Source organism: Podarcis erhardii (assembly GCF_964252035.2).
Source record: "Podarcis erhardii genome assembly, chromosome: 2".
Taxonomy (NCBI): Eukaryota; Metazoa; Chordata; class Lepidosauria; order Squamata; family Lacertidae; genus Podarcis; species Podarcis erhardii.
Genome location: NC_138498.1, coordinates 61,641,427 through 61,669,304, shown reverse-complemented (window position 1 = coordinate 61,669,304; position 27,878 = coordinate 61,641,427). Strand labels below are relative to the sequence as shown.

The following is a 27,878-nucleotide window of genomic DNA, read 5'->3' as shown; positions in this document are numbered from 1 at the left end:
CCATTGTTTTGTGCTTTGATTTGTAGTAAGACTTGATATTTGAACCATTTTAGAATAAACTGCTTCTTGTACAGATTGTTTTTACTATGTTGTGAATTATATTCCTGCAACATTCCTAACCAGAGCTATAAAACATCCAAAGCATTTGAATTCAAATTAGCTTCATTATTTTTTGAAATTAAAGTAAGTCGTTCCATTAATCAGACCAATAGTTTTAAAAACAGTTACTTAAAAATAGTCCCATTACAAAAACAAAACAAAACTGGAATTATCCCAATTCATTTTCTTACTAATAGTCTCACCTTACTCTTACTTTCAAATACATGTTTGGAATGCCCACTGTCATAATCCAAAACAGATTTACATTGGATTGTATAAAGAATACACAAACACACACACACACACACACGAACTGGAAAGCTTTGCACAGAAAATATATTTGACAAGGTCAGATAAACATTTGATGAGCGGACAAACATTAATATTCTCTGAAACTTTCGGCTCAACATGTTAAGAGCCTTCCATGTTAACTCCAGCTCCAAAATGCCAGAAAATTAACGAGGATGAAGCGCTGCAAGGACAAGGGCACCTGCTTCTTGGACACAGCAATTCAACGGGTGGAGCGCTTCCCGGCACGCCCATGCTGGTGAGGGGAAAGCATCGCCCATTGAATCGCGCCGGGTTGGGAACCCCACCTACGAAACGGCTTCATTGCGAGGCTCTTCAGCGGCTGCCCTCGCGGGAGCCGCAGACTCTACTCTTTGGGCTTCGCCGCCTGCAGCCCAGCCGAGGAAGTTCCACCGCGCGCCCACCAGGGGGCGTTGCAGAATCCCGGCTGCTCAGGCCAGACGCGGGAGCGGATTCCTCGCTTCCGTTCATGCACGGAGCGGGCCGGTGAACTCTCGGTTATCATGGACCCCCCCCCCAAGCTGCGACTCTTAGATAACAGGCTGCACTGGCTTGTGGGAGGTCGAGGCGGAAACGCAATAAGATCACATTTCACACAAGAGAATAAAAAACGGAAAGTGCCTCAGCTTCCTCTCTTTGCCGGGGCGGAGAAACCGCTGCCCAGCTACTATTTCCCCCCACTGTCTCCTATAGGCAGCTCTCACTTCCGCCTCCCCGAGCAGGGGAAGAGCCTCACAAGGAACCCGGAAAGCCTTCCTCCAGGAAAACCAGGTTGCCCCTAGAGTGGCACCTTCATCCTATCTCTAGGGTTCCTTTACCCGCAGCCATGAGCGCGGAGCCACGCAGCCGCCAGGAGACTCTGGCTCTGCGGAAGCAGCTCATCGGGTAGGTGGTGATTCTGCTGAGAGGGGAGGGTGCCCTTCCAGAGACTAGAGGGTAGTTCCTCCCCCCGCTTCCTTCGAGGTGGGCCCCTCTTGAGGTCGCCCACGTGACTCTGAGCCGGGCGTCGGTGCCTCAGGAAAACCGGCCCCATCCGAAACATTCAACGTCCGGGACGTGTTCCGGCTCCTGGCGCGTTTGGGTCAGATACCTTTAACCTGCTTGCCTCGCTCGGTTTATAGCTGCCACGTGGCAGGCGCGCTAGAGAGACCCGCAATATGCCCCGCTCGCTCCCGTCGCAAATCCCGCTCCGCCCCTTCCCATTGCATAGGATCCGGCTGCCTCGTGTGGGTTTACCAGCTTGTATCTCTCACTTTCGCGGATTACCACAGAAAGACACGCAACCTAACAATACTGCAAAACGCTTAGGATATAGATTAAAATACAGTCACTCTTCTCCCACAGCTTTGTAAGATGCTTGCGTCAGTATACTGAATGCTGTTTTGATTTCTAATGCCCAGGGGCACATAAATGTAATGTACATGTATTCTGATCCAGCAGATGTTTGAATTTCTAATGTGAGGATATACAGCTCTTCCCCCGCCCCCCGGTCAGGCCTTTTTATTGGTCTTTCAGAACAAAGTCCTCACACCTAGCCCAGTACTTGCTATCTCCTGACTATCCGTTCCATGCCCTCAATTCAAATTTCTGGTTTATTACTAGATGCATATCCCGCCTTGCTTTCAAGGAGCTCAAGGCAGCATACGTGGTTCTCTATCTCTCCCCCTCCCCCATTATCTTCACAACAACCCTGTGAGGTAGGTTAGGCGCTTAAATAGAGAACCAATGTCACCCAGTCAGCTTTATGGCCAAGTGGGGATCTGAACCCTTTCTAGAGGGTCCAGGTGATGTTGGGGGCATAGTGTCAGCCTGTGGTGGTGGTTTTGCGAACAGATCATTTGAAGATCTGCCTACACACACATTAAACTGCCTAGGCCCTAAGATCAGCTTTGGAGGCCTAATGCTGTGACCTGCCACCAGGCATGTCCAAAGTCCATTTCAGGGGCTTAATCCGGCCTGGTGGTCAATTTAATCTGGCCCCTGTGGCAGTATATGTCCTGGGGTAAAATCCTTTAAAAAGCTCAGCAACTTCAATCCCCCCAAAAATGTCAGCAACTTTGGGGTAAAATTGTAAAAAAAGCTCAGCAATTTCGGTCAGCCCTCACACATGTTCACTTCATCAGATCTGGCCCTCTTTGAAAAAAGTTTGGGCACCCCTGCCACTAAGGTTGTTGGGTACCAGGGAACAGGACCTTTGGTGGCACCACACCTGTGGAATTACTTCCCATGAGTCTCCTTTTGTGGCGTTTAACTGGACTTTACAGACGTTATACTTCTGCCAAGCATTTATCTTACTGCTGACATCCCATATTTGCTTTATATTTATAATCTGATGTTTGTGTTTGTTTTGAGCATTTATAGTGTAAACCGCCTTATGAGGCTTTGCCCAAAAAGTTGGGGTGGAAATATTTTAAATAAATGAAATTACCTAAGAAAAGGTAAGTGAGAAGAAAAATTGTAAGGTTTAATTTGTTTTATGATACTTGATTATTACCTCTGGCTAAACTCTTTAGCACTAACTTGGCAGAGCAAGTCTGGTAGCTAGTGCAGTGGATTCCCCTGCCTTGGGGGCTTTTAAGCAGAGATTGGTTGGCCATCTGTTATGGATGTTTTAGTTGATTCCTGCATTGCAGGTTGGGCTAGATGACCCTCTGGGTACTTTACAACTCTACAATTCTACAATGCTATGGCTCTCCAGTAAAGAACCACCACTGGAGAAACAACCTAATCCTTATCCTGGTTGCCAAATAAATACAAATAAAGGGATTGCCGTACTTCTAAAAGGTCTCTCTACAACTGACATATTGTAGACCTTTCAAAAGGAGAAATTTCTGGGAATGTGCTACAGAGGGCTAAGGAGGCTACTTTCAGCAGAGCATAGAAACTGAAACATGGTATATGAGGGGTATGCAAAAGGTAAAATTTATTCTTTAAGTCATCCTTTGCCAACCCGCTTACCATTGGACTACCATGACTTTCAGCTCCAGCCAGCATGGCCATAAAGGCTGGGGCTCAAGGGAAATATGTCAAAATTTGTTCAGAATGTCAATGGCACCAAATTGGCAAAGGCTTCTCTAAGCAATAGTCCCTCTTAGATTTTATTAGTGCGGAGGCTTAAATTACTGCTCGTATTTCTTGAAATTTAGTATGATAAAAGTTTAGACTATTTTTTTAGTATTGAATTAGTAACAAGAATGGAGGGAATTAACTAAAAAGTTTATTTTAAAACATTAGTTCATTGAACATGCTAAAAAAATGCAATAAATTTAGTGATGTGGGAGTATTTCCTTCTCATTTCAATTTTACTTTGTTTTTTTAATTCAGATCCTCCTGCAAGCTTTTTTTCCCAGAAGACCCTGTGAAGATTATCAGTGCAAAGGGCCAGTATATGTATGATGAAAATGGAAACAAGTACCTTGACTGTATCAACAACGTTGCTCAAGGCAAGCGTGAAACCACATTCTTGTTAATAAGCACTCACAGGCCTAAACTACATTTATGTGTACATTCTTGTAATGGTAACCTGCTGGCCCAATTTAAACTGGACAAAACTGATTCTGGCCAGTGAAACCTGGCTTGGAAAATCAGGGGCTTAAGTGTGTGCACTTAATCATTTCCCTGCAGTTAACCTGTTCCTTATCGCATACACAGACATCCAAATTTTCTCCATGTGACAAATGTTTGATCTCTTCACAAATAACTCCAGTGCATGCCCATTAAACCTCAGCCCTACAACTCCATAGCCAGCAGTGCCAGATCAGGCACCTGAATAGGCTGGCATGACATGGTAGGAAGGCAACTATTACACCTATCTGTACAGCCTTTGTACAGGCATTTGGCTAGCCAGTAAGCCAAGTCACCTATACCCTGACCTGATACAAGACCTCCACTACTAGAGGGAATATGCCTTTGAATACCAGTTTAGAATCACAAGTGTGGAGAGTAGATATGCTTTCAGGTCCTGCTTGCGAGCTTCCCCATAGACATCTTGATTAGCCACTGTGAGAACAGGATGCTAGACTAGATGGGCCTTTGGCTCTTATGTTTTAAATTTTGCATGATTTTTTAAGGACATATATAAAATAAAGGAGTTAGAGCCAACATTTGTCTTAATAGCATTTATGGATGGACACTTGGCATTCTTTCATCTTGCATCTTCCTTATTTTTCAGTTGGACACTGCCACTCAGAAGTGATCAGAGCAGCACATCAACAAAATCTGGCACTAAATACAAACTCTCGGTATTTGCATGACAATTTAGTGGACTATGCACAAAGACTCTCTAATACATTGCCTAAGAAGCTGTGCACTTTCTATTTTTTGAATTCAGGGTAAGTTTGTGACACATTGCTAATAGGACTTCTTCATGAGCACCATCTCAAGCTGCATTCCTTCTAAGGCTGCAGTCCTGTGCATGCTCACTTGGAAGTAAATATCAACTGAACTTAGAATGAAATCCTGCTAAGTAAGAATATGTAAGATGAAGCAGTTAACATTAAATTAGTCACACTAGAAATTGAATATTGGAAACAAATAATAGGTATTCAGAGCCTATAAAACTATACATCTTTTTTATACATTGTTTGCAAAACAGGATGTGTTTATTGGGACAATCAAACTGCTTTGATTAAGCCAAATGCCTGAAATTTATTTGTATTTTAACTTATGTTCCTCAAATTAGGACGAATACACATAGTTCCTGGCTTTAGAGAAAAATTAACATTTCTGTGCATTCCTTTCTTTGAGGAAAAACCTCACACCATGCAGCTGCAAGGAAACAATTAGCAAAACATATAGATTGGGTGGGTCAAAAACCATAATGCTGTGTATTTCTTTTTTGTGCTTTTTGTCATTTTGCTGTGCAATTTGTACATTTGAAATCTGGTTACTCAGTTCTGTAGACTATAGATACAAAACAGTAAAGCTGGAGAGGTTACCTGATTCTACAGAAAGAGAAAGCTGCATAACTTTTTCATTGTAGGTCAGAAGCCAATGATCTTGCTCTGAGATTGGCACGGCAGTATACAAAACATGAGGACGTACTTGTGATGGACCAGTAAGTACATATATACTTCTAACAAAGCAAACCTGGGAATTTTCATTTAACTTTTGAAGAGAAAGTTGAAATGCCCAATGTAGACATGTTTTTACTAGAAAGTTGGGAGTGTCTTAGGGTTTATTCTGTTGCATAATTTTTTACATTTGAATCCTGCCCTTCTTCCAAGGCGTCTCAGAGCAAGGTACGTGAGCTTCCCAGGCAACTTACCATCCAGGTACTTGTCAAGCCTAGACCTGCTTCTGTTTCTGAGCCAGAAGTACATCAGGTTCCTTAAGTCCATTTTCTGGGCCCCAGGTTGCATGCTGTCAACATCAAGGTACAGTACATACAACCTTGCAGGAAATTACACTGTGCTACCAATGGAATGGGCACTGTGCTTCTTGACTAAATTGTAATTTATACTGTCATTACAAGAACTTGAAGAAACAGAAAATTTATCTTCCAGGCAGCTGCTTGCTTTCTCCAGAAAGGGGCAACAGAGTGAATATGTGAAGTGCTTAAGCACAGCAGCAGCTTCAGTTTGGCATGCTGCAAAATCTCTGGTAGTCCCAGTGAATTAATGGAGACTTCACTGTGTGGTTCTACTGATTGTTTGTTTTTATTTAAAGTGCTTATCATGGACATCTGACATCCCTGATTGACATAAGTCCATATAAATTCAGAAATCTAGAAGGCCAAAAGGAATGGGTCCATGTGGTATGCAAAAGAGAGCGTACTTTGACCATTTTCCATTAATTTCTAATTCATCTAAGCTCTGATGATGTGAATAGCAATTACACTTTCTTTGGACAGGCTCCTCTTCCTGATACATACCGAGGATTATACAGAGAAGACAATAAGGATCCGGCCACGGCATATGCCAACGAAGTGAAAAAAATAATTGACCAAGCACAGCAAAAAGGAAGAAAGGTAAAATAAGGAGTTAAGTGGAATATAATCTTTCATCCATCATATAATGTCAACCTGAGTTGAATGTATTCTGAAAATTTTTCACATGTAATGTGTATATTTCATCTCAAGGAGTGACTGCGCTGAAAAGGTTTCAGATATCAGATAATAATTTATCTTCTGGGTGTACATGCCATTTGCTCAATGAACAGAGATTCGTGTGTGTGGAAGGCAGGCAGACAGCCTGGTACTGTATGAAGATTTCTGAATTAGGAACACAAAATGCTGATTCAGCTTGAAACGTGGCATGCATACCACTACTGGCTTCACTTCATCTTATGTTTTCAGTTTGCTGCCTTTTTTGTGGAATCTTTACCAAGTGTTGCTGGACAAATCATTCCACCACCTGGTTATTTCCAAAAGGCAGCTGAGTGAGTATTGCTTTTTAACTTTCCTTATATATTTTCCCACTCCCAACTAAACTGCTTTGTTTGAGCTTCTGGCTAAGGACCTTTGGTGATGTTGTTAACTCTGCCAAAGTTAAGCACTTTTAAATCCCATTGATTTCATTGGGAGAAATAACCATGTGTCACACTGAAAACAGTAAGTCTTAGAAGTGTGCAAGTTTCTTTAATGGAATTACCGTATTTTTCGCCCTATAGGACGCACCGTCCCATAAGGCGCACCTAGTTTTTTGGGGGGGAAATAAAGGGAAAAAAAATATTTCCCCCCCAGGCGCGGGGCTGGGGCGGGGGAGGCCCGAGCTTCCCCCGACCCCAGTCCCCAAACAGGCAGCTCTCTGCAAGCCGTGGGAGCCCAGGGCTGGCTCCCGCCGCTTGCGGAGAGGTCCGCGAAGCCTGGATGCGCTGATCTCAGCGGGCGCAGGCTTCGGCATGCAGGCAACTCTCCGCAAGCAGCGGGAGCGCTCCTGCCGCTTGCAGAGAGGTCCGCGAAGCCTGGACGCGCTGAGCTCAGCGCGCCCAGGCTTCCGCATGCAGGCACCTCTCCGCAAGTGGCGGGAGCGCTCCCACCGCTTGCAGAGAGGTCCGCGAAGCCTGGAGAGCAAGAGGGGTCTGTGCACACCGACCCCTCTCGCTCTCCGGGCTTCAGCGAAAGCCTGCATTCACCCCATAGGACGCACACACATTTCCCCTTCATTTTTGAGGGGAAAAAGTGCATCCTATAGGGCGAAAAATACGGTATCTTACTTGCTGTTCGATTTTGTCAGCACTGAACAATTTTTAGTTCATTGTGCTTATTGCATTTTTAATTTTAAGGAAATTTAATATTTTGAAGCACACAATCAAATATTCCAACTTTTAAAATGAGAATTAGCTATTTAACCAATTATAAATTTGTTAGGTTTTATACTCTTTTATACCTGTATAGCTATGTGTGATTTGGCTCTTTTAATAGGCACATACACAGCGCAGGAGGTGTATTCATTGCTGATGAGATTCAAGTTGGCTTTGGAAGGGTTGGCAAACATTTTTGGGCATTTCAACTTCAAGGAGAGGATTTTATTCCTGATATTATCACCATGGGAAAACCAATTGGCAATGGGCATCCTGTTTCTTGTGTAGCAACGACAAAGGAAATTGCAGAGGCGTTTTCAGCAACAGGAGTAGAGTATTTTAACACGGTAACTTCCCAAATCCGTACTGTGTGAAAGTCATCTTTAATTAGACATTTTTGTTTAATGTAAAGGTAAAGGTACCCCTGACCGTTAGGTCCAGTTGCGGACTCTGGGGTTGCACACTCATCTCACTCTATAGGCCGAGGGAGCCAGTGTTTGTCCTCAGACAGCTTCCGAGTCATGTGGCCAGCATGACTAAGCTGCTTCTGGCAATCCAGAGCAGCGCATGGAAATGCAGTTTACCTTCCCGTGGTACCAGTTTATCTACTTGCACTTTGTGCTTTCGAACTACTAGGTGGGCAGGAGCTGGGACTGAACAACAGGAGCTCATTATGTCGCGGGGATTGAACTGCCGACCTTCTGATCGGCAAGCCCTAGGCTCTGTGGTTTAGACCACAGCGCCACTAGTGTCCCAGTTTTGCTTAATGTACTTTCATATAAACGAATGTAGTGTGCTGTTTTTAGAATTCCTTTCAATTCAGATTAGTCCACTACTAAATGTAGAAAGCTCATCTCTACTTTGTGATTTTCTTCCCCCGGCCCCGGCTTCAGTTTGGAGGAAATCCTGTGTCCTGTGCAATAGGTATAGCGGTCTTGGATGTGATTGAGAAGGAACAGCTTCAACTCCATGCCCTCCAGGTGGGAAGCTTCCTCATGGAACTACTCAATCAGCAAAAAGCAAAACATCCTCTAATTGGCGATGTCAGGTATCAATTTCTTAACAATCCAATCTTTATGTGCTATAACTAGTAACTATTTCATCTTCTTTATAAAGAGAAAGTACCTGCCTTACCGCCACTTGCCATTTTTAAAAATGGCGCATTAAATGGAGAAGCCAACTTACAAAATCTATGCTTTGCAGCTTGTTGCCTTCTTACCGATACCCTTTTTCTTTTAAAAGGGGTGTTGGATTGTTCATTGGAGTAGATTTGGTGCAAGATCAAGAGAAAAGAACCCCTGCTACTGAAGAAGCAGCCATCATCATAACAAGGTATATGGCTTCCCCATCCCTGATCAACACTAATTCATTGTGTCTCCCCTCACTTTTTCCAGATTTCTTGTATGTTCAAGAGTTGGTCATGTGAATATTACAAGTGGAGATATGTGGAGCCTCTAAGCCATTCCTCCCTTTGCACTTACCTTCTATCCATCACAGGTATCTGCGGGTGTTTATTCCAAGAACTGGGGGCAGAGAAACCTGTGGTCCTCTGGATGTTGTTGGGATTCCCATCAACAAGAGATAAAGAGTTGTAATTGGAGCATCACAGGTTCCCCACCCCAGCCTACAGCCTGAGTGCAGAGGGAAGAAAAGGAAAGCACACCAACTCATCAAAGCTAAATGATTATTGTGTCTTCTTCCTTCCCAGTTTGAATCGCAGTCCTGTCAGTAGCGCCTTCCAGTTATTCTGGGTAGCAAAGATACCCCAGCATAAGTCCCAGTTTGCCTGCAAGGACATTAGATGTGGAGCAGGTCTAGCTCATGCCGCTGATACTAGCATGGTTGAAGACTTCAGGCCTGCTGGGATCAGCTGTGCAACGGTTTCCCATTGGGAACTTGGATCACAGCCAATCCATGCAGAAAGCAGCTTTGCCAGTCCTGAGCTTGGTACTTGGGAAGTGCTTTGTGCAGCAGTTCCCAAGTGCCTTTCAATCAAGCAACTGTCTGTCAGGTACTTGGGAAGCACTGTACAAGGGAGGGAGGTGGGACAATACAGCTATCAATCAGCGGACTTTGTCCACCTGATTCAGAACATCCCCCACCTTGGTGCACTCTTTGAGACACGTGATAACAGAAAGTGTTCTTGGAAAATGGCTTGGTATCCATATTTTATTATTTTAATGTAAACTGTGCTCATTTAACTGTGACATTTTTGTAACCTGCCTGGAACCATTTGGTAAAGGGTGGACTGTAAGCACAATATATGAGAGCAAGTATGGGGGTCAGCATACACTGAGGGCAATAGTAAGGGTCTGGCCAATCAACCATCTTTATAAGTTTATTAAACAGGATTCCTCTTTCCTTCCTTCTCTACCTCTGCTAAGTTATTCACAGCGAGATTCTGTGGATTCTCTGCTGTGAGCTCATAACCTTTCTGGAGCAGACAGGCTCCCAGCTCATTGCAGGGAACTACTGCGATCAACCTGGTGCAGAGTTCATTAGACACAAATCAAAACTGTCAGGTGCCGCCCAATTGACTTATTAGGTTCTGACATACTCTGAGTAGGCCCATTGAAATTAATAGTAATGACCAGTGCTTGTTTCTAGAAAAAGTGGCAGTACTCACCACAAAGCTGTTACAGCAAGTACCACCAGGAAAAAAAGCACTGGGTAGAAGTAATAAATTATTAGTATTGTTGTATGCAGCCCATAATAAAAAACTGCATCATAATAATAAAAAAGCCTGCTGAGCAAGGCAAAGAAAAACAAGCTTTTGCAGTGGGAGACAGCCAAGTGGAGGCACTTCCTTCCCCCCTCGCTTCATCCATCCATCTCTGCCGCTCCCTCAAATGTTGATCAGAAAGAGGGTGGGATGTTGTGACACATACAATTTATTTTTGCAAAGACAAGAGTCTGCTTCTCTCCGTCCACCTGCCCCATCCCCTTGATGCTGATGTTTTCCAACAGGTGCCCAGCTGGGCATGGCGGTGGCTGATGCTCCTCCAATGCCTGTAGGTCTGTGGCAGGACGTAGTTTCCTCTGCCAAGAATTGTGTGCGTCAGGCCCCCTACGCAGGTTCTCCCATAAGGATGTCCAGTGGAGGTTCCCCCCCCCCAAATTCTCTCCCAGAAAGGGGGCAGGTAGCCATAGGCAAGCTTAAAGTACCAGGGGACTGGCTAGTGGAGTGAAGAAGGTGCAGCAGCAACAGTCACCAAAAGAAAAAATGTGCTTGCCAATATCCACCCTCATGTGCCACTGTGGCTAAGCCAGCCATCCAGAGGACGCAGTTGCCCTTGCAATGGTGGCGGCAGCATGATCACCCAGCAAAAACAGGCAAAAAAGTCTCTGCCACCCCTTCGCATTATGCTCCCTCTCTTCCCCACCCCACAAACTGAGCCTGGCCCATCCTGCCAGAGCAGCTCCCTCCCCCTCTCCCTCACAGCCGTGCCCCAGTTCCACCCAATGTTGCAGCAGGGAAAAAGCATGGCCCCACAATAAGCAAGAAGGGAAGGGAGTGTGTGCAGTCATTTTCTAACCTTCCCCTGTGACATGCTCAGCTTTGCCTCTCTGCCCTTGTCACCCAGGATTAGTTCCTCCTACCCAAATATCTAGCAAACACGTCTATTCATAATTTCTTTTCCTAGAAAAATAGCAATGGTACTGTATACCAGTGTAACCCGCCAGAAAAAAACACTGCTAATGACTTACTTGGGTCTGCTCTAAGTAGTCTATTTGGATAGAACTCACAGTGTGCAAAAAGCCACTAGCTCTGGGGCCCAATTCTAGTCCACTTCATGAAGCAGGAAGAAAATCCCATTTGCTGGTAGTGTTGATAAGCTCTTTGCAGCTACTGATAGCTTGCAGTGGTGCTTTTAGTAGAGACTGTATACTGTGGCAGTGACAAAATAGCTGACAAGAGATTTTACCACTAGTTACTTCAATCAGCCATTTTTTCCTTTTAAAAAATTCTAGATTAAAGGAAGAATTCATTATGTTGGCTATAGATGGTCCAGGCAGAAACGTGCTTAAGTTCAAGCCACCACTCTGTTTCAATACAGAAGATGCAAAACTGGTTGCGGACAAGCTTGATAAAATATTAACAGGTAAGGAAGGAAAGTACGCTGAGAAACAAATCCTGCACCTACACAGAACAAGATTTACATTGCTGAATGATTTAAAGTGTGTTTTACATGTTGATTGCCTGTTATTCTTTGCAACTCAAGCGGGGGGGGGGGGGGGGCTAGGCATTGATTTTTAAGGCCCGTGGAAGGAAATCAATTCTGTGCTATATGTATGTGCACTGAGGCCCCAACACCTTCCCCACTGTAATGACTTCTTTCAGTATGCCATTCATGACATGCAAGTCTTCTCATACAGCTCAGAGAAGGGGATTGGGGATGAGCACATATTGAAACACTGTCAGCAATGACGCTTTCCATGTGGGAAACCCTTCCTTCGTTTTGGTTGCTATTTTGAGATGTAGCTACATTTAGTCTATATTCTGTTCTGCCCATTCTACCTGAATTCTGATGCAAGGAATTCAAAAAAACTGCCAATAGAAACACAATTGGACACTAAAAGCAAGGGGCACACTATTCTGAGTCTAGCTCAGGAGCAAACAGAGGAACAGCATACAGTGGGTGGGGGAAGAAGATGTCAAAGAATCAACTTTAGCACCTTCAGGGATGAGAATAAAATTTGTATTGCTGGAAGAAAAACCAGTAATATTGGTCTCTGCCACAGGGAGATGTAGAATCATCTAATTAATACTGTTGAATATTCTACAGAGCTAGAGAAAAGAGAAGCTTAGAGAAAGTTCACTTCCACTACCTTCATATGGTAAGTATTCAGGTAATCTGATGATAAAAAAAGAGTCAAATACTCCATGAAGGAATCCAGTCAATTCATTAATCTAAATACAGAATGAATGTACACAATTATATCCTAGCAATGTATAATCTACAATAAGCATGTTATTACAAAGTATTAAGGAAACTTTCACTGAGCTTTGAAATGTGGATATTTAATTCTTTCATTCCATCTCTTACAGGTTACAGACATGGTGCTGAATTCTACCATGTTTCTAATATATTTTACTTAAGCTACAATACCAAAAATACTACCTTTTCCCAACTACAATTATTAAATTTATTGTCTTTGTTGTAATACTGATAGTACATAAGTTCAAAGCTCTACAGATGTTATCTGTTGATCCAACTCTTCATGCAGTGGAGTAAAAATCAATTGATTTATCCAGAAAACAAACTGCTTTATTGGTTACAGAACCTAAACCACAACTTACACCCATTTCTGTTTATATTATAAAATTAGCACCTTCCAGTCATTTGTGGGCATGTTTTCTTCCTTCCTAACAATAAAGTAAGCAACGGCTAAAGTTAGCAAAGCTTATACCTAAACATACCAACATTTTAATTATGCGGGAATCTTTTCTAAGTTTTGTAGGGATGAGCATGTCAGAGAAAAAATATTTTTTCCAAATGTTTTCAACAAGCAATTTTACATGGAAAGTGTTTACCTACCATCAAATCCATGTTATATTTTTCATTCAGGATCGAAGGGAGGTACTAAAGAACTATTAAACCAGATAGCAGATTTGGCTATGCTAATAAAAAATAATAGTTCATTCTTTTTTAAAAAAAGTTTTACTTTTAGATGACATAGATTTAGGAACTACCCACCTACATTATTTAGAACTAATTTGCTGGTTGAAATTTTACTGTGTCCCTATCAGCAGTGACCTTACTTCATAGTATCTCTTCAGACTGCTGGCTCCTAGTGCTACAGGTATGGAAGGACAATTTTGAGCATGCTTTTTAGATTTTCTTTAGATGCACAGTTACACAAATTTCCATCTTTAAAAATAATATGCTAAAAAGTGTTTTAAAATTCAACTTGCTATCGTTTAACCTGCACTAATACAATAAAATGGTGCTGACCAGAACCACAGCAGTAAACATGCCAAAGCACAGATGCATGGCAACAAGTTCACATCCCAATGTGTCAAGACCATGTACCTCTCTCTCAAAAAAGGCAAAAGCAACAATACACATGGATCTGCACTACTTTTCCATTCTTTGCACATGAAAACATAGGAGAAAAAAACCACAGGATGCCAACAATTTGACATCATTTTGCCCCATAAGGACTCAGTGAATGGAAGAGTATGGAACAATCCACAATTGCATGATACAGAGAGCAGAACTGCCCCCCACCACACAGGAGGTTAAGTGGAAGAAGAAAACTCCAGAGTAGTGCCTCATGATAGTTGAGACAACCTGCTTTTGGGTCAGTAGGGTTTGCTTATAGGAGCCTTTAGCTTTTGCATGGGACAATTTAGAAATGAATAGATTACATTTAGCTATAAAAAGGCTAAATCACAGTCTTTTCTTTCAGGCTCTGTTCACTGCAACCACTCATGCTTTGACAAGCAAACTATGGGGTCTATGAAAATGGGGGGGGGGGGAACCAAGTAACTAGAGCTATGCTACATTCAGCAGCCATGAACTTGTAATATTTAGGCCTAATTTGGGTCTCCTAAGAGCTGCACTTCAAAAATAAAATCAGTTTACAGATTGGTGCAGTTGTCACATGACCAACCACTTCCTTCTCATCTTTAATCATGGTTGGCAACATACTTTTAAACCATAGCTAATGCTAACCAAAATTTAAAGCCAATGTCGGAACCAAAGTTAACACTAAATATGCTCAATGGTGAAAGAGGAAGCATTTGTATTAAGAGGAAAACACAATCTCTCGCAGCCTTCCCATTACCTTAATTATGATTCAGCAGCAGGCTACAGCAGCGCTATGTTGCTTTGCATTCAATACAGCATATTTTAAATACCATGAGAGTTGAGGCATGCTGTAAAATGTGAAAAGGTTCTCCCTCTACAAAGTCCAAGCAATCCTAGTTGATCTAATTTTTGTTAAAATAATAAAAATTGAAGGCTGCTATAAGATAGAAAGTAGAAACAAAAGTAGTACTGAAAATCCAACTTTTTAGGCATCTTTAATATTATCTTAGCATTATATGCATTAAATGCTTAAATTCTAAACAATAGTTAATAAAGCACACAAGAGCACAAAGCCAGGCAGGTTGACAGTTTTAAGTGTGGTCTGTCATTTATAGACTAGAGCCTACTGGGTGGTTCAGACAGAATGCACATACTACATGAGATGCTGGAGGGCGGGGTTGTATATATAGTACTAAGCATGTTTCCCAATTTCTAAAAGCAGCTCAAGTGAGCTCAAATATACAACAAAATCAGACTTTGATGTGGCAAACGTGTCTAACATTTTCTTGCGTGTGTAAATACAGCCTTGAGCCTCACACTGGTTTAAATGTCTAATTTTACAAGTAGATTCCTATTCCCCTAATTCCTACTCAAGCCAATCAGATGCAGTTATCCAACAAGTCCATGCATTTGCCTGAAAGCATCTCAACACCTATTCTGATTACCATTTTTTTCTTAGCTTTGCAATACATGCTACTTTGAATCCATAACTGTTTAACCAAACTCACTGATCACTCATCAATTTTAGGGTTAGAACATGTTCCAAATCTGAACCCTGAAATTTATGTACCAGCCACCATCACTTCTACTGAAATTCTAGTAGGCGTTTCCCCTGAGCTACAATAGGATAGCTGGAATAATGGCACAGGATACTAGATTATGCTTTTTTATTCAAAAGCTAAGATAGCATCAATATCCATGTCATGGTGAATCAGAACACATGTAAAATACCTTACAATACATTAGATTCCAAAAAGGTACCAAAAAGTACAGTAAAATTAACACTTCCGTTAGAGGAAATGTATGACACAAAACCAATACAAAATAAAAAGGTGGAAAGTGACACTGGTTCCCTAAAATGCATCTCATTCTGTACAACTGGAATAACGTAGTTCATAGTTAACTCCAAGAGGCAGTCCCTAGATGCAGAGCTGCAGCTTTAAGCAGACCATCAAAATCAGTTTCAATTTAACCTATCAATAAAATCATTAATCTTCAGCAAGGCTGAAATTTACACACCACACTGTCTAGACAACTATTATCTGTAAATATTAAACAAAGACATTTCCAGGGAGCTCTTCAGATACACATAACAGGCCATAGAAATGTATTGTAAAGTTAATTTTGGTACATAATTGTAATGTCCATCTACAGCATTGAGTACAAAACCTATGCAGTTGTTTTCTGCATTACAGCGTGCCACTGCATACCTGAATACCTTTTTGATCAATATGGCTTGTAGTTATTCTGATGACCACGTCTTGGAGCTTTCCCATAATTTGAACTGCCTTGACCTATAAACAAGAGATCAAATGCATTAAACTGCTATTAAGTTATGCTTGCATATACCTAATACAGTTCTCTTTACTTACTGTAATCATAGCCCGGTCCATATCCAAAATACCCATATCCTGAATAATCATAGCCTCCATAGCCATCATAACCTTCCTGATAGCCGTATCCTTGACTCCCATAACCCTGGTTCCAGTAATTGCCATAACCTGGACTCCAATTTTGACTTTGAGCTATAGAAAGGAAAACCATCCACAAAATCCCATTTTAGTATAGAGGTTTGTTTTAGAATGTGTCCATACTAACGTACTGTGCATAATACGTACCTCTTCTTCCACCTCTTCCTCGGCCACCCCCAGATCCAAACTGTTGTTGCTGATACACTTCTTTCGGTTGTGCAACCTTTATCTCACACTGGGGAGAAAAAAATCAAGGTTTGTATTTCAAACACTTCCTTCCAACATTTATCTATGGTTGAAATAATGTAATTTTTTAATTTGAATAGAATTCCCACATGTTATTAACATACATTAGGCTCAGAGTAGATTCAAGTTTTCATCTGAATCTCTAGCTACTGGATGGAAAGAGGCAGGACAGCAGGACTTTTAAACACTTATCTTCAGTGTGCATCTTAAAAAGACTCAAATCACTAGAATTTATAATGATTAAAGTTGATGGCAGCCTCTCTATTTTAGTCCATTTATTCCATGCACAATTGCCCTCCAAATAACAATGCTGTGCATGTCAACCTGCTGTCCTAGGATTCCAAGTCAACAGCATGCAATTTCCCTTTAAAAGTTTTCTATCAAATGCTTTCATTCAAAACAGTCCCCTCTGTGATCAGTTAGGCAACCTCCTTTGACTTGTTTGGTATGGCAAAGAACATCCTAAACAATGTAAGCTTCACCTTACAAAGAATATTGTGGTAAGACTATGTATTTTAATCAATTTTTAAAATTAAGCCAGGTGTTTTTTTCCAAAAGTCTGTTTTTAACCAGTTGTCTTGGCACTTAAGATAAGTAAAACTACAAAAAATAATAGAAGATTACTGCCCCTTTGTCCCTGAATTCTTCCAAAAAGTCTTTCCAGAGTAATGGAAAGGGGTGTGTTTGCTACTCCTGAACAATGTGGGGTACATAAAACTGGGCAGAGTGGAGATCCATTCACACAAAGTGTTGTTGCCTGAGTTGGGATTTCAAGAAGCTTTTCAGGAACAAGGGCAATTGCAAAACTATTTTGTTAACTTTCCTTGGATCATTTATCTTAAAATCCAATAGATGTTTTAAAAACATTGGTTTAATGTCTATAAAACGTGCAAAGGAAGTCCCAAACTCCATTAATTACACTGGTCTCTTAAAAGTGACCATTCTATCTTAAGGTTTGACATCTGTGGCTAAAAACTATTAATAATTATTTTTGGCTTCTACTAGACACAGGGACTAGCAAGATAGGTGCTAGATCAGGCATAGGCAAACTCGGCCCTCCAGATGTTTTGGGATTACAACTCTCCCCATCCCTGACCACTGGTCCTGTTAGCTAGGGGTTATGAGAGTTGTAGTCCCAAAATATCTGGAAGGCTGAGTTTGCCTACTCCTGTGCTAGATATTGGAAATGCTATCCAGCATAACATAAATCGAAGAACCCTGTCTTATATGCTCTGTCTTCCCTCCCTACGGGCTCAATTGAGTTACTTTCACACTGCATCCACACCAACAAACTATGGTTGTATGAAACTCTGCAAATCAAGATCAAAAATTAATGATAGTCTAAAAGGGTCACGCAACCTATAGCAGCACTAAATAAATAAAAATAAAACCACTATCTATATTTGTACCTACTCTTAACTATCAAAAGGAATTAGTGTAAAAATATTTTTTGGGGGTGGGGAGCACCAAATATTGTCCTCACTCAGGGCACTGTATTACCAAAGTCACCCCCCCCCCGGTCTATATGGCAGTTTGAAATGTAACATCTAACTTGTTTCCATGGAAGCTGTTCCGGAAGGAAGGAAGGAAGGAAGGAAGGAAGGAAGGAAGGAAGGAAGGAAGATGTTCCTTGAAGTGTACAGGGACGGAGTATTTGCAATCATGATTTGATGTCACATCTGATCCACCTTGCTAACAAAGATCATTTGTGGAAACCATATGGATGTCCTTCCATTATTTTATGTCCTTCAACTACTCAAGCAATGTGGCATTTCCCCACTGGACACTACCAACTAAAATCAGTATTGCCATTTTATTTTCTGTAACCTAGAGAAGAATAATTAAGTAACTACCAACTCTTGTTTCTAGAAACACTAGACTCTGAAAACTTTCAAATAAGCGCTTGTAGTATTGCAGCCTTAAACTTTCAAGTGAGTGATCTTACGCTGGTTCCTTAAATGTGTACAAATTGCATGTAATTCTTTGGCTGTCTCTTAAGATGTAATTCTATTGTGCAGATGGCATGGGAGCTGCATGAGCAAAAGACTGTAGGCATTATTACGTTCCAAACCTATGGGTTCAGTTCAGTCCCTGTGCATAGCTTCCATGCACAAAGACGCTCATAGAACAGCCTTGTTTCTTCATCCAGCTGTAACACATGGTGTGTGCAGGGATCATCGCAGGCCTTTATACAAACTGGGTGTGTGTGTGACTTGTGTGAAAGGGAGGAGAAAATGAAAAACAAACTCATGTGTCTTATAATGATCCTACATATACAAGTAGATTAGATCAACCACAATCAGGTTTCAGTTGTTATTGGACCTAGTTAATAGGCATGGTTGTTGAGGAAATACCAACATTGAAAGCTTATATACCCAGAGGTAGTATTTTAGAACAAGGGTGTCTTCAGCTCTGAACAAACAAACTATAAATGCTATGCAGCAGTAAATCTTTTCCAACTGTATTTTCAAATAAACACAAATTAACCACTGTATGAACAGCCTCTAAAAAAAAATTAGTTCATTAAAACATGAATACCCACCTTGCTACCACTGACATTGTGGAATTTTTTCTCCAAAATCTTTTTCACCGGATCTTCTTCTTTAAAGGTGATGAACACAAACCCCCTTCTTTTATTGGTCTTTGGGTCCATTGGTAGTTCAATTGCCTCAATCTAATGAAACATAATAATTTCCATTCAAAGTTTCATAAATTTCACTGCATTACTGTACCTTATAACCCCATCCTGCAAGTCTCAGATTTCAGTGTACAATTGCCCAGTGTTAAAATAAGTTGAATTCAATGGTTAAGTTCTAGGATTTTCTTGGAAGAAAGCAACAACTGGGTCTCAAAAGCAAATGGTTAGTGCTTTATGAAACTATAATGGGGGGAGGCCTTTGATCTACTGACTTGTCAAATTATTACATCCAAGGCTCAATCCCTCAGACTGAACAGTCTTTATCAGGAAAAGTTTTAAGATCCTAAAAAGCAGTATCATTTAAGATCGTATTAGTCAGTGTCAGATCTAGCTACTACAGTATGCAGTGATACATGGTTTTATGTAGGACTATCAGGGCATTTCCAATTCCCATATTTTTCCCAACTATGGGTTGGTTGAAAGACTGGCATATCAGGTGCATGAATGTGTATGTATCATGTAGCAGTGAATATGGCTCTAGAGCCCAAAGTATACCCAATATTTCCAATTATGTAATTCTGAATCTGAAATTCTTATGTGAGAACACGATGCTGGACTAGGTGGGCCTTTGGTCTGTTTCAACATAATTCTTATTTTCTTAGTTCCTGTTTTATTTAAACTCTTCCCCTGATTACACACCTCTCCAAACTCTCCAAAATATTCTCTGATTTTGTCTTCTGCTGCTTCTGGGTTAAGTCCACCAACAAATATTTTCTTCACAGGATCCTTTTTCATTGCCATTGCCTTTTTAGGATCAATCACTCGGCCATCCAATTTATGTTCTTTCTGTTCCAAAACCTACAAAGTAGTTTAATAAATCAGAATGAAACTGGCAGGATATACAAAAGTATTAAAATATTAGGGTTTAAATCCTTTCAACTCACTTTGTCAACGCTTGCTGCCTCTTTGAACAGAATGAATCCAAAACCTCTTGATCTGCCTGTGTTAGGATCCATCTTTATTGTGCAGTCAGTCACTTCACCAAATTTTGTAAAGTAGTCTTTCAAGTCTTTTTTGCTTGTATCCCAACTGAGACCACCAACGAACATTTTCCTAAAATAATGTTTAAATGTTAACTTTAATGAAGCAACATGGTATAGCCTAAGGTGCTTACAATTATGAAAGTCAGTATCTTAACATGCAACATAAACATTAAATCTCACTTCCCAAATATGTATTTAGATTTAACTACCAGAAAATAAGTACAAAGTGTTATATTAGAAATTCAATTTTCTCCCAAATCAGTCTATTTCAGGTTTCTGCTGTCTGTAACAAAAACTAAATACAAGGTTAAAATACTACGCATGCTACACATTGATATTATAAGTGGGGAAAATATTGCAACTCATATTGTCATTTCTAGTCTCATCAAAACAGGTATAAATGAGTACCTGTTTTACTTTCTATGACTATTCTCTATTGCTCAGTACTTTTAGAAATTTATGGACATGCTGCATACTCCTCTGGCATTTCAAAAATCAAGCATGTAAAAGAAGCCTACCAAATTTGAGCATCATCATAACCTTTTTATGTTGATTTGAATGTCTTAGGTTACTAATACAACAGAAATAAGACTTAGCAGTTTCATTAAGCCACATATTGGGAATCACTACTCACAACAGATTTCTTAACCGTTCCTAAGATGCGTCTGATCATAGGAGCGTCACTCAAACAAGTTAGTCCCAAATAATAATAAAAATAATAAAATGAAAAGAAATAAAAAGCATAGTCTTACAAAGTTAAAAAAGTATCAACTGTTTACAGTCAGTGTTTATCCTACAGTTCAGGTAAGAGACCATGTAAAATTTTATTAAGCAGTCTGGAATATTGTTTAAATGTATCATAAAATTTGTGTTCTGTTCCTAAAGAGAGAAAGAGTGTTGCCTGGCAGCAGCAAAAAGTACTATGATTCTTTTTTAAAGCATAAATGTTTGTAAGCAACCTACTTTTATCAAATGCATTTAAAAAAAACCCAAGATTAATATAGAAACTGCTTAGTTGTTTGATCAAGTTGTTTATACATTCACTGCTCCTGTTTCACAAACAACGTTGCCCATTTAAGTATGAAAGCTTAAAAAGCATCTCCATTGCTGCAAAGCCAATAAAATAGCATGGAGTCAAGTCAGGGGGTTTTAGTTTGTCCAATTGCTTTTTAGGAGAGTCAACTGAAATCGCTAACGAAACATTAAAAAAAATGGGGGTGGAGGGACGCGGGGCAGAACTGAAGGTCAAGTGTGGTCCAAGAATAGAAGGCAAACTGCTCAGTTTCACTTCAAGGAGGCTACTTTTTAAGATATCAAACTTCCTAAACAAGAACGCACCTATGGAAAGTGTCCCGCGCTTCACCCAACTACCGTCGACTTCCGTCAAGTGGCAAGAGGAAGCGAGTCAGTGTATTTGAGGAAAGCACGCAAGCAGGCGGGGGAGAAGGGGGCGGGGGAGATGAGATATCTCTTCAAATTTTGTAGATCTGCAACCCTATTACGCGGTCCCTACACACCGCCAAGAGATCGCGCCAAAAAAAGCGCGCAAGGAAAAACTCGCCGCAGCTCCGAAAAGCAAAAAAAATGCGCCCAGCCCCTCCCCCCCACCACATGGCGCCAACAAAAGGCAGCTCCAGAACAAAGGAGGAGGTCCCGCCGTCGCAGCCCAGGCCCGGCTTATTGTGTGCTTCAGCCCCAAAAGCAAAGTCGCGAGGGAAGCGAAGCGCGCGCCCCCGCCCCGCTATAGCGCAACAGCTACCTTTTGTCCAAAAAACCCCACAATCAAACAAAAGCCCGCGCCAAACAGGAAAAGGGCGCGCAGGGCTGAGGCGAAGCGACAGGGCCTCGGGCCTGTCATCCCGAGCATTTCTACGGCCCGGCCCGCCTGACGCGACCAGAAAAATAAAGGTGAAGATAAAATTAGGAAGCAGCTCTGCTCACCCCGCATCCTCCTCGTTCTTGCTGGCGTTGATCTGGTCGCCTTCGGCTCCGTTCTGGCTCCCAGCGGCCTCCGCCGAAGCCTCCGACTGCCCCGCCGCCGCCTCTTCCTCCGTCGCCGCCGCCGCCGCCTCCTCCTCCTCCTCTTCTTCCTCGGCTACGGCCACCGCCGCCAGCTCCTCTTCCTCCTCCTCCTCCAGCTGCTGGTCCGGCTGCTGCTCCTCATCGCCGCCGCTGGCGGAACCCTCGGCCGCTGCTGCCGCCGCCGCCGCAGCCTCGTGCCCATTTTGGGTGGCGCCGAACTGGTGCTCCACCTCGGCCATGGTCGATGCTGCCGCTGCCTCGAACCTGCGCGAGCGACAACAACGGAAGTCCCCCGCCCTCCCGTCAGTGGGGCCTAGCAAGGGGAAGGAAGGCGCCTCTCCGGGTGCCCAAGCCGCCTCTCAACCACCCGCCTTCCCCTCTCGGGGGCTCTAGGAACTCACGTTTAAAGAGCCGCTCCCCTCACGATCTCAGGCGACCCCGCGATCCGGTTCCACGAGCCTCTTGCTGCCGTAGTCGTCAGCCGCTGCTCCGCCCCTCCCGCGCAGTTCCTGACGGACGAGCAGACACGGCAGTTCGGCGCTACCCGAAGGGGGAAAAGCACGTTCCCGCGCCGCTTCCTTTTATAGACTCCTCGGGGCCGCGCGGGCACCCTCCAGCAAGCCTCCCGCTCATTGGCCGAGCGCAGCAGGCACCCGCATAGAAGGGCATTTCTCATACGTCGCGGGTAGGCCCATGCGCTCTCTTCACCTCCTACTCCTAGCTCTGCGGCCTGGCCTAGGCCTGCGGCTAGCCTGTGGGAATGTCGAAATAGAAACCTAAAGGCCTCACAGTCAAAAAGGCAGAGAGCGCGAAGGAGTCCTCCCCCTTCCCCTTGAGACCACCAATTCCCGTATGGGAGGAAGCACTATTAATCTCCCAACACAAATATCCCCGAATAAGCATAGCTGGTTGCTCTGAGGCACCGGCAGCGACCAGCCCGCACAGCCCCGAGCGGCGACTCCCCACCGCATTTCCCCAGCAGGCCAAAACCGCCCGCTTCGCCGCCCAGAGCGGAAGGCTGAGGGAATGGAGACGCCGGCTGCCCCCGTTCTCTCTCTCCCCCCCCCCCACGCAAGGGAGCAACGGGGATCGGAGCGGCTGCGGTCACTCCGCTGTGCTCGCTCTCTGAATATAGCCCGGTGATTGGGGTGAGGCCCACTGCAGTGCCCAGAAGCACGAGGTCACTGCTACATAACCCTCCAACATTTCCCCGATGAAAACAGGGACGCCCCACTCCATAATGATAATTTCACTATTTATACCCAGCACATCTTACTGAGTTTGCACCAGCCACTCTGGGCAGCTTCAAACATATATAAAAACATAATAAAGCATTAAACATAAAAAATCCCTATACAGGATTGCCTTCAAACGGATCAGGGGTCAGATAATGCCATACCCTCCAACATTTCTCCGATGAAAATAGGAACATGCTAAGGAAAAGTGGGGGGACGCGGGTGGTGCTGTGGGTAAAACCTCAGTGCCTAGGACTTGCTGATCGTAAGGTCGGTGGTTCGAATCCCCGTGGCGGGGTGAGCTCTCGTCGTTCGGTCCCAGCTCCTGCCCACCTAGCAGTTTGAAAGCACCCCTAAGTGCAAGTAGATAAATAGGGGCCGCTTTATAGTGGGAAAGTAAACAGCGTTTCTGTGTGCTGCGCTGGTGCTGGCTCACCAGCTGCAGCTTCGTCATGCTGGCCACGTGACCCGGAAGTGTCTTCGGACGGTGCCGGCTCCCGGCCTCTTGAGCGAGATGAGCGCGCAACCCTAGAGTCGGACACGACTGGCCCGTACGGGCAGGGGTATCTTTACCTTTACCTTTAAGTAAAAGTGGGGCATTCCGGGATCAAATCAGAAACCGGGACGGCTTCTCTGAATCAGGGATGTCCCTGGAAAATAAGGACACTTGGAGGGTCTGCTGCTAGGATGAGCCACTGCTGCTTCCTCCCCCCATGTCGCTGTGGGGATTGAGACTCCTCACCTGAGAACTAGACACGATGGGGGGGCGCAAATGAGTGGATGCAGCTGTCTGATTCTAGCAAGCCACTTGGCTGCCCAAGCAGCAGAGGTAGCTGCAACTTGGATTAGCTTTCTTTGGCCTTTCAGGTTTATATCCTGTGAAGGAACACATCGAATAAAGAGGGGTAGTGGGGTCCTGAAGTGCCTTCTTTTCCCTTTCCATGCTGACAGGGCCATTCCTTTTTACATACACTACATTCTGTGCCACTAAGAGGGCAGAATACCCCTAAAGGCACACACCCTTAGGTTAACACAAGCATTAATACATCCAAAGAATTGGGGAATCCAATCTCAGCACAGTTGCCTCTCTAAGGAGCAGAATAAAGCATATCTTTATTCTAGGAATTTCCTCTTTGCCAGCATTATCAGCTATGTCACTCTATTATAAAATAATGTTTCTCTATGTTGGGAGATGGGGTGCCAAGACCTCCCAAATCCCTAGATTCAGTAAAAGGTGAGCAAACTGATAAATTATTTAATTTAGCAAGTTAACTTCCTCATGAGGCCAGGTTGGTGGTGGCTAGCCATGGGTGGGCCATTGAAGAAACAATGGTGCTGATATCCAGTCACTAGCCCTTCAAGGGAAGACAACTAAATTTGTGAACCAGTTGCAGAGGGTGTGATGTCATCACAGGAAAAAGTGCCTTTTGCAGCAGGTTTTTGAAACTGAAGTTGCCAGAGTGACAGGTGGCAATAGGCTGCACCAGGAGACCAAGAACAGAGGTGCTTGGCAAGGAACTGTATTAGCACCCCTTTCCCTGTCCCCTTGCACCCTTGGCATGGAGATGTTGACTGCCCAGAGCAGTGGAGGAACAGCCCAGGGAGTGCATGGTTGGGCAAGCAGACTCATGGCTACTCTGAACCAGAGTGGAGTGGTGTGATTTTAGCGCTAACATAGCCTAGGTATGTCCCTGCCAGCATGACTGGTTTCTGCCATGGACTCAAGCTTACTGAAGTTGAGGAAGCAACAAAAGACACTCTAGAGGTGCAATGTTCTGCACCCTTCCATTGAAGGATTCAGGTTGTAAATATGTGTAAATAAACTGTAATTCATAATACACTATAGCCTCGGTTGTGCCTTAATTTTCTAAAGTAAACATAAACCCTGGTTAAGTGCCAGGATCTCTGGAATCTTGTGTACCGCTTGGCTGAGACTGAGGTAGCCTGCAACTATATATCTTGGCCCAGGATGTTGGTCTTCATCAGGCTTCGGTTTCATGCAATATTCGGCAAAATGGTTGATGAGTCTCTGTACAGCTTCCTTGGAGTGCGCTGTCAAGGCTGTGTCATCTACAAACAACATCTCTTGGATAAGGACCTGCCACACTTTCATCTTGGCACGGAGACCTGTCAGGTTGAGCAGACCCCCCCCCCCCGTTGCTCCTTGATTGAAAGTACACCCCGTCTTCAGTCAAGCTGAAGGCATATGAGAGCACCAGGGAGAAGAATATGCCAAAGAGAGTTGAGGTGAGAACACAGCCCTGTTTCACACTGCTCTTTATAGGCAAGACATCTGAGGATGAGCCATCATATTGGATGGTGCCACACATGTTCTCATTGAAGAAAACAATCATATTGTGAAGCTTAAGTGAGCGTTCTATCTTGTTGAGCAATGTGAAGGTCAAATGTTACATATATAAAATGCTTTCACACATAACATGCTTATAGCCCATATAAAACATTTTGAAGAGCACTTGGGCTCCGCTTTGAAAATAAACAAATAATTATTATTCTGCCTCAGAAAAGCCATTCTTATGCCTGTTTTATTTTTCTCACACCTCATAGCCTGCCCTGCCCTGTCCTCCTTTCCTGCTCTTATTTCCTTCAGTCAGCCTAACATCTTTCTCATAACATATTGTCTCCACAAAGCCAGAAACTACACAGGACTCCAGGTTCTATTGATTTAGCCCTAAGGGGGAGGGGGGTGTCTCTGCTGCAAACAGCATCTGCAGCCATCAACTCAGCAAGACTTTCCTGTCTCCCACTTTTTCACAGGTAGGTGTCCTGCTGTGAGCAAATCTATATTTGCTGTAGAACTGGTAAGGAAGCAAAGAACAATGGACATGAAGAATGTGTGTATGCAAAGAATAGCACTTCAAAGAAATATTTCTGTTAGACTATTCTGAAATATGTGTAAGCACACAGGTACTTATAATGTTAGTGCAAGGCAAGCTCATTCAGTTAAACTGCCTGTTAGCTTCAAGCCCTTTTTTTCTAAAAACCTGTCAAATTATAACTGAGGTTAGCTGGCTAGGGAAGAGGCAACTGGTTCTTTAGTGATACCAATTTTGGGGAAAGGGACAAAATGTTTTCACCTGACTGCAGTGGCTTTACATTCTCTCCAAAAATCAATGTCTCCCTGTGACTTGTATGGCCAAAATTAAAATTGAGCTTCAGATTGTGACAAATACTTTGCCAGTAGTATGCAATATGTCAATACTTGTTTTTATGGAGAAAATCTGTGGCTGATGGGACAATAAATAACTTACTGGGAAATACATTCCACTGAAATCAGTACCACTGCTGAGTAAACATAATTTGTAATAGTCTGTGAAACAATGGAATACATGGTATGCAGTTAACTGCTTATTAGATTAGTATAAATTAAGGCATCTGACAGATCAGTACGGAACATAGATGTCCCAACCACTTCCTGTTTCTTCTGGCTGCAAGGAGGAATTGTATAAATATCCTTGTGGGCCAAATGTTACAGGATATGCCCTCTTGTAATGAGATGTACATTTAGATAATGTTCTATTGCTGGTAAGCAAGACCGCAATCCTATGCACATTTACTTGGAAGCAAGTTCAGTTGTATATTGAACTTGGGATTTACTTTTTGCAAAAACAAAAAATTCTGAAGGCTACAATCCCTCATGCACAATTACTAGGGAGTAGCTCCCCTTGATCTTTATATAAGTTACTTTCAAGTACGGTAAGTATGTGCAAGTTTTGGGCTGTAACAGACAAATGACATGCTCAATATGCAGTCCTATGCCACTTACCTGGGAGTAAGCCCCATTGAACTCAGTTCTGAATTTAGTGTGCCCAAGTGTGCAGCCTTTGGTTTGCTATTTAAACAAAAAATCAATCCATCTTTCTAGCCTCAGCACTCTTGAAATGGATCTCAAAGTAAAAAAAACAACAACAATCCAGTAATACCACAATGTTGTAGACAATAAACACACAGCAGTTCGTTAAACTAATTGTCTCCCATAAGAGGCAGTAATGAACATCACCTTATTTGGTTTTAAAAGAGATTGAGACAAAGGCTATCAGTGGCTACCAGCCACAATAACTATGTTCTACCTCCACCGTTAGACACAGTTGTAGAATTCTGAATACCAGTTGCTAGAAACTGCAGAGAGAGAGATACTGTGCTCAGATCCTGCTTGTGGCTTCCCACAGACATGTTCAGCACCTTGCTTGTTGGCCTGCAGGGTCCCTCAGGGTTCTGTTCTGTCCCCATACTATTTAACATTCACATGAAAATGCTAATGACACCCAGCTCCTAAATCCAAGGAAGCTGTCTTGGTTCTAAACTGGTGTCCGACATCAGTAATGGAATGGATGAAGGTGAACAAACTTCAACTTAATCCAGATAAAACAGAAGTGCTATGGTCAGCTGGAAAGCAGAACAAGGAATCCAGCATGTGCTGGATGGGAGTAACACTCCACCTGAAGTCACAGGTTTATAGTTTGGGCATGCTCCTGGACTCAGGCCTGAGCATGGACAAAACATGGTAAACAGATAAAACA

General features: G+C 42.9%; 2 protein-coding genes across 10 annotated transcripts; one reads left to right on the top strand and one right to left on the bottom strand.

The window, feature by feature from the left end:
* Positions 1 to 510: 510 nt before the first annotated feature.
* PHYKPL (5-phosphohydroxy-L-lysine phospho-lyase) lies at positions 511 to 14,124 on the top strand. 8 transcript variants are annotated; one of them, XM_081851439.1, is made up of 14 exons: positions 511 to 1,293; positions 3,733 to 3,851; positions 4,580 to 4,739; positions 5,390 to 5,464; positions 5,634 to 5,783; positions 6,076 to 6,163; positions 6,260 to 6,376; positions 6,704 to 6,786; positions 7,772 to 7,997; positions 8,544 to 8,698; positions 8,893 to 8,982; positions 11,623 to 11,753; positions 12,438 to 12,489; positions 12,701 to 14,124. In XM_081851439.1, exons 1-13 carry the CDS (start codon positions 1,235 to 1,237, stop codon positions 12,458 to 12,460), a joined length of 1,476 nt encoding a protein of 491 aa, XP_081707565.1. In that variant the 5' UTR covers positions 511 to 1,234; the 3' UTR covers positions 12,461 to 12,489; positions 12,701 to 14,124. The 8 variants fall into 8 exon arrangements, with proteins under 8 accessions (XP_081707565.1, XP_081707571.1, XP_081707569.1 ...); XM_081851443.1 differs by lacking the exon at positions 511 to 1,293 and adding an exon at positions 1,394 to 1,489; XM_081851444.1 differs by lacking the exon at positions 511 to 1,293 and adding an exon at positions 1,500 to 1,634.
* Positions 14,125 to 14,655: 531 nt separating this feature from the next.
* On the bottom strand, positions 14,656 to 22,690 carry HNRNPAB (heterogeneous nuclear ribonucleoprotein A/B). 2 transcript variants are annotated; one of them, XM_081851472.1, is made up of 8 exons: positions 22,507 to 22,690; positions 22,025 to 22,369; positions 19,985 to 20,153; positions 19,740 to 19,898; positions 18,945 to 19,076; positions 16,304 to 16,391; positions 16,058 to 16,210; positions 14,656 to 15,979 (listed from the first exon to the last, which is right to left on the bottom strand). In XM_081851472.1, the coding sequence occupies exons 2-8, from the start codon at positions 22,342 to 22,344 to the stop codon at positions 15,912 to 15,914; spliced, it is 1,089 nt and encodes a 362-aa protein (XP_081707598.1). In that variant the 5' UTR covers positions 22,345 to 22,369; positions 22,507 to 22,690; the 3' UTR covers positions 14,656 to 15,911. The 2 variants fall into 2 exon arrangements, with proteins under 2 accessions (XP_081707598.1, XP_081707599.1); XM_081851473.1 differs by lacking the exon at positions 16,058 to 16,210 and having other exon boundaries at positions 22,507 to 22,683.
* Positions 22,691 to 27,878: the final 5,188 nt, after the last annotated feature.

Bases quoted from the DNA above. Each gene is read 5' to 3' on its own strand.
- HNRNPAB (XM_081851472.1), bottom strand. From the start codon at position 22,344: ATGGCCGAGGTGGAGCACCAGTTCGGCGCCACCCAAAATGGGCACGAG. The intron at 20,154-22,024 runs GTGAGCAGAGCT...ACATTATTTTAG, and splicing joins AAGAACGAGGAGGATGCGGG to GAAAATGTTCGTTGGTGGTC. The intron at 19,077-19,739 runs GTGTGTAATCAG...ATGTTTCATTAG, and splicing joins ATTTTGGAGAGTTTGGAGAG to ATTGAGGCAATTGAACTACC.
- PHYKPL (XM_081851438.1), top strand. From the start codon at position 1,566: ATGCCCCGCTCGCTCCCGTCGCAAATCCCGCTCCGCCCCTTCCCATTG. The intron at 1,757-3,732 runs GTAAGATGCTTG...TTTTTAATTCAG, and splicing joins CACTCTTCTCCCACAGCTTT to ATCCTCCTGCAAGCTTTTTT. The intron at 6,164-6,259 runs GTATGCAAAAGA...TTCTTTGGACAG, and splicing joins AAAAGGAATGGGTCCATGTG to GCTCCTCTTCCTGATACATA.